The following is a 6256-nucleotide window of genomic DNA, read 5'->3' as shown; positions in this document are numbered from 1 at the left end:
AGGGGGGATGGAGAGAGGGAAGCCAGGAGGGAGGGGGGATGGAGAGAGGGAAGCCATGAGGGAGGGGGGATGGAGAGAGGGAAGCCAGAAGGGAGGGGGGATGGAGAGAGGGAAGCCAGGAGGGAGGGGGGGATGGAGAGAGGGAAGCCAGGAGGGAGGGGGGATGGAGAGAGGGAAGCCAGGAGGGAGGGGGGATGGAGAGAGGAAGCCAGGAGGGAGGGGGGATGGAGAGAGGGAAGCCAGGAGGGAGGGGGGATGGAAGAGGTATTGCAGACGGTGGTGAAGGGGCGCAGTGGGAGAAATTTTATGCAAGTTGGTGTAAAATACTGGAGAGGAAGCAACAGCCCGTGTCAGAGGTGAATAGAATCGGTGAATGAGTTGCCGAAATCTTATAGGGCGAAAGGAGAAGGAGGAGGAGGATAGAAAATGGAGAAGAGAGGGAGGAAAGACAGTCGAGAGGGTTGAGGAAGAGGGGTGGAGGGGGGACGTCGAAAGAGATAAAAGAGGGGGAGCTGGAAGAGGAAGAGAGAGGGGCCTGCATATGACGCCACAGGAATGGTTGCAAGCGATGTGCAATGTTAGTTGGAGTGTTTTATACGAGGGAGTGAATGGAGTGACAGCTTTCCCCTCACCCTCGTCCCCTCGACACCCCTTAGTCCAACCACTTGGGCTGGACGGTAGAGCGACGGTCTCGCTTCATGCAGGTCGGCGTTCAATCCCCGACCCTCCAAGTGGTTGGGCACCATTCCTTTCCCCCCCGTTCCATCCCTAATCCTTATCCTGACCCGTTCCAAGAGCTATATATAGTGGTAATAGCTTAGCGCTTTCCCTGATAGTTCCTTCCTTCGACACCCCTTGTGACTGAGGTTATCTTGAGGTTATCTTGAGATGATTTCGGGGCTTAGCGTCACCGCGGCCCGGTCCTCGACCAGGCCTCCACCCCCAGGAAGCAGCCCGTGACCGTTGACTAATTCCCAGGTACCTATTTACTTCTAGGTAACAGGTGCATCAGAGTGAAAGAAACATTTTGCCCATTTGCCTCCGCCTCCACCGAGAATCGAACCCGGAACCTCAGGACTACGAATCCGAAGCGCTGTCCACTCAGCTGTCAGACACCCTGACGTGTGATGATAAAGATGATAGAAGACAGTGGAGTGACCAGGATTCATCAACCCACTTACGAAACATGTACATCTTTCCTCAATCATGGCGTCACTGTTGACATTCGTTAACCAGTTTATAAACTCTGAAGCACTGCGAGTTTATTTATAACAACTTTAACCTTGGACTGTGAATTTACGATGCTTGTAAACTATTTAGTAAATGTAAACAAAGATTGTTGAAAACATACAGGGTTTTGTGAGTGCGTAAATGCTTGATGAATACAGTTGATGAATTGATGAGTACCGGCCTAGGTTCACGGAGTCAGTTCACTACTATAACAGCTGGTAGTGTCAGAAAACAGCTGGTAGCGTCAGAAAACAGCTGGTAGCGTCCGAAAACAGCTGGTAGTGTCAGAAAACAGCTGGTAGTATCAGAAAACAGCTGGCAGCGTCAGAAAACAGCTGGTAGTGTCAGAAAACAGCTGGCAGCGTCAGAAAACAGCTGGTAGTGTCAGAAAACAGCTGGTAGCGTCAGAAAACAGCTGGTAGTGTCAGAAAACAGCTGGTAGTGTCAGAAAACAGCTGGTAGTGTCAGAAAACAGCTGGTAGTGTCAGAAAACAGCTGGTAGCGTCAGAAAACAGCTGGTAGTATCAGAAAACAGCTGGTAGTGTCAGAAAACAGCTGGTAGCGTCAGAAAACAGCTGGTAGTGTCAGAAAACAGCTGGCAGCGTCAGAAAACAGCTGGTAGTGTCAGAAAACAGCTGGCAGCGTCAGAAAACGTTTAAGGGGTAGGCCGTACCAGCCCCACACGCACGAAGACAAGGAGTACAGAGGACCTGAGCTTACCTGGTCACCAGGTACTGCGACGGGACCCACACACACATCACCCAAAAACTGACCTGAAAAAAGAAAACAGTATTGGTTAATGTGGGTCAAATGTTCGTATTTTAGTTTAATCATTTAAAACACACACACACACACACACACACACACACACACACACACACACACACACACACACACACACACACACACACACACACACATACACACACACACACACACACAGAGTGTGTGTGTGTGTATGTGTAGATATGTGTAGATATGATAGAGCCCGATAGGCTCAGGAATCTGTATACCTGTTGATTGACGGTTGAGAGGCGGGACCAAAGAGCCAGAGCTCAACCCCCGCAAACACAACTAGGTGAGTACAACTAGGTGAGTACACACACAATAGGTACCTGGTTTTTACCTTTTAACTTAAAAGGTAGGACTTACATTTACCTAGATTACAATAGGTAATCTGTACATCAGTTGATTGACGGTTGAGAGGCGGGACCAAAGAGCCAAACCTCAATCCCCCGCAACCACAACTAGGTGAGTACACACACACGCACACACACACACACACACACACACACACACACACACACACACACACACACACACACACACACACACACACACACGAGAATGAAAATATGTATTCATCAAAGAGGAAAAAAACACCTTCCTCCCCCCCCCCTCCCAAGACGAAATAACCCAAGAAAGTCTTCTCTCAGCATCTACAATCACAGAATTTTGGTCTTGGAGAATATCAGTGAAATGAAACCATAAACAATAGCAGAAAGAAGGAACAACAGGAAACCAGCATACTAGAAAGAGGAGTATGAGGAAATGAGAGAATTCCTAGAAGAGACGCAGAGTAAGGCAACTGGAAGATATAAGACCGGACATGATGGAGTAATTGTCCAGGCGTGCTTAGAAGCTCATGATATTCTAATTCTAAGAAACGAAGCAGTGAAAACCACACTATTAGAACATGACTCAAAATGTAATACTTTGAAGAAAGAAAAATTGGTGGAACATGAACAAGGCACATAGAGAAGATCACAAGAACATGAACAAGGCACATAGAGAAGATCAGAAGAACATGAACAAGGCACATAGACAAGATCAGAAGAACATGAACAAGGCACATAGAGAAGATCAGAAGAACATGAACAAGGCACATAGACAAGATCAGAAGAACATGAACAAGGCACATAGAGAAGATCAGAAGAACATGAACAAGGCACATAGAGAAGATCAGAAGAACATGAACAAGGCACATAGACAAGATCAGAAGAACATGAACAAGGCACATAGAGAAGATCAGAAGAACATGAACAAGGCACATAGAGAAGATCAGAAGAACATGAACAAGGCACATAGAGAAGATAACATGAACAAGGCATATATACAGGGCTGTTGATGTTACCAATATACCTTTTTTTAAACAATCTACAATGACTGAAAAGTGGGGAGCTACCAGACAGCTAGAAGATAACTAATTCCATACCTACGCTACATTTAATCAATGCAATTGACAGGTGCCACTAAACTACAGGTCGATATCATTGCCATGTCCCGCTCCTGTGCCAGGTAAGTCCACTACGGGCTCGCCATAGCCCGTGCTACTTGGAACTTTTTGTTCCCAGCAGCTAAATCTTAAACCACAACAACATTGCCATGTATAATATAAGATGATAAGAGACATTATAACAAGAATCGTATAGCTGAGCATATGTTTACATTACACATACATATATTCATATACGTTTACATTACATATACATATATTCATATACGTTCTACCACCCCAGACTACATATTGTAACAAAGCAACAAGAGGTTTACAGCAGGGAAGTCTTGTAGGAACTGCCAACATCTTAATGGACTGCCAGAAAGCCTTTGACACTGAACCCACACAGTTGGCGGCTATGCAAACTTGAGGGTCAGGCGCGAGTAATTGAAAGCGTGTTGAACTTTGCGATAGAATATCAAGTGGATTGGACGCAGAGAGCTATAACAAGAGGGGAGAGGACGGAGGGAATTAACACGTGGAGTCCCCACCGAAATCAATGCTATGATGCATGCTATTCCGACTATATCTTAATGACTTAAATAGAGAATAAATAAATAAATCTCACCCAGGTATTAACCAGAGATGCTGGAGCCTTGAACATGTGTTTAAACGATGCAAAGCTGAAGGAATAGATTTAGGAAAGACTTGGGTAAATACTGGTTCAGTAGCAGGGTTGTTGATTTGTGGAACCAATTGCCGCGTAACCTTGTGGAGGTGGGGTCCCTCGATTGTTTCAAGCTTTGGTTGGACATGTATATGAGTGGGATTGGGTGGTTATAAATAGGAGCTGCCTCGTATGGGCCAATAGGCCTTCTGCAGTTACCTTTGTTCTTATGTTGTTCTTATCTTGAGGTTATCTTGAGATGATTTCGAGGCTTTAGTGTCCCCGCGGCCCGGTCCTCGACCAGGCCTCCACCCCCAGGAAGCAGCCCGTGACAGCTGACTAACTCCCAGGTACCTATTTACTGCTAGGTAACAGGGGCATTCAGGGTGAAAGAAACTTTGCCCATTTGTTTCTGCAATCTATGTTATGTAATATATTCGAAGTGACAAGTGCAGAAGCCTGCAGGTCTGAAAGAATACATAAATGACTTCATCTCCCACGTGGGTAATGAGACGGGACTCAGAGACAATACACATTAAAGAGGAACTCTCTACATTAATCCTAACACCAGGCCTTAAAGAGGTTGGTTTTATATCTTACACCCCGTCCTCCTAAAGGTCTTCCCCAACGTCAAGATACTGACGTACTAATGTGCCCTTATCCGAACCTACCAGAGGACCCAAAACAGAAAAAGGGAACCAGTCTGTCAACTTCGCGAGCCGCTACCATTTTTATAATCCAACTTTTTGGCTTTAGGTAGAGTATACGTCAAAATGCGACGTGTTATTAGCAGGACGGGGTGAACATAGACGTTTCTTTGCTCATACAGGAACCTGGCTGCCAGATACAACACACATCTTCCCCTCACTCGTGTCCAAACACCACACAGCTCCACTCTGCTTTCTCAGACTAGAACGTTACGGGATATTCATGCCCGTGCCACCTCTTGGGTGGCTCAATCTTCATCAATCAATCATCATCATCGACTACACGGAAGACATCTCCTGTCCACGAGGCTAACCATAGCCCGTGCTTCTTGCCCCACTCCTGTGCCAGGTAAGTCCACTACGGGCTCACCATAGCCCGTGCTACTTGCCCCGCTCCTGTACCAGGTGAGTCCACTACGGGCTCACCATAGCCCGTGCTACTTGCCCCGCTCCTGTACCAGGTAAGTCCACTACGGGCTCACCATAGCCCGTGCTACTTGCCCCGCTCCTGTGCCAGGTAAGTCCACTACGGGCTCACCATAGCCCGTGCTACTTGCCCCGCTCCTGTGCCAGGTAAGTCCACTACGGGCTCACCATAGCCCGTGCTACTTGGAACTTGTTCCGCGTAGCTGAATCTATAACAACAACAACAGCCATGTATGCCAAATATGCCGGGGTATGGTGCAATCATTTCCTGGTTCACACAACATTATATACCGTTAGGGTAGGATGTATTAGGCTCCCTGGGGTTAGGCTGGAGAAATTAGAATTCCTTTGCTTAGATTAGATTTAAACTCCATTGGCGAACCGTCTTGTGCATCATGACGGCTGAGTGGACAGCGCTTGGGATTCGTAGTCCTTAGGTTCTGAGTTCGAACCCCGGCGGAAGGGAGAAACAAATGAGCAGAGTTTCTTTCGCCCTGATACACCTGTTCACCTAGCAGTAAATAGGTACCTTGGAGTTAGACAGCTGCTACGGGCTGCTTCCTGGGGGTGTATAACAAGAAGGAGGCCTGGTCGAGGACCGGGCCGCGGGGACGCTAAGCCCCGAAATCATCTCAAGATAACCTCAAGATGATGTAACTTGGCTCCCATATCTTTGTTTCTTTTTCTTCCAATGTCACTGAAAGAAAGATAAACAAGGGGACACATGATCACCACATATAAAATACCTAGGGGGAATAAATAGAACTGCTAGAGACAGATCAATAAATAATTTGATATGGGAGACCTTATAAATAATGTGCTCAGTGTCGAAGAAATTAATGACTAACATGGCACACGCCTCAGCAACCGATGCATCAGTCGATTTTAGTCAGAAAATCGGAGCCCAATATCTGCTACTCAACTTCGCGTAACACATAAGAGATAATGCGATAAAAATCTCCACCAATAAGCAGCCATCATTCACTCCCCAGCCCTTGAGGGACTGAG

General features: G+C 46.7%; 1 protein-coding gene across 1 annotated transcript; it reads left to right on the top strand.

Annotated features, from left to right (window-relative positions):
* Positions 1-2971: 2971 nt before the first annotated feature.
* On the top strand, positions 2972-3358 carry LOC138357920 (immunoglobulin G-binding protein H-like). The gene has a single exon (XM_069315096.1). It carries the CDS (start codon positions 2972-2974, stop codon positions 3356-3358), a length of 387 nt encoding a protein of 128 aa, XP_069171197.1.
* The last annotated feature ends 2898 nt before the right edge of the window (positions 3359-6256 follow it).

The sequence above is a fragment of the Procambarus clarkii genome, chromosome 80, assembly GCF_040958095.1.
Source record: "Procambarus clarkii isolate CNS0578487 chromosome 80, FALCON_Pclarkii_2.0, whole genome shotgun sequence".
Classification (NCBI taxonomy): domain Eukaryota; kingdom Metazoa; phylum Arthropoda; class Malacostraca; order Decapoda; family Cambaridae; genus Procambarus; species Procambarus clarkii.
The sequence above is the reverse complement of the archived record's forward strand: the minus strand, read 5'-3'. Positions and strand labels throughout refer to the sequence as shown.

Coding starts and splice junctions, on each gene's coding strand:
- LOC138357920 (XM_069315096.1), top strand. CDS start 2,972: ATGAACAAGGCACATAGAGAAGATCACAAGAACATGAACAAGGCACAT.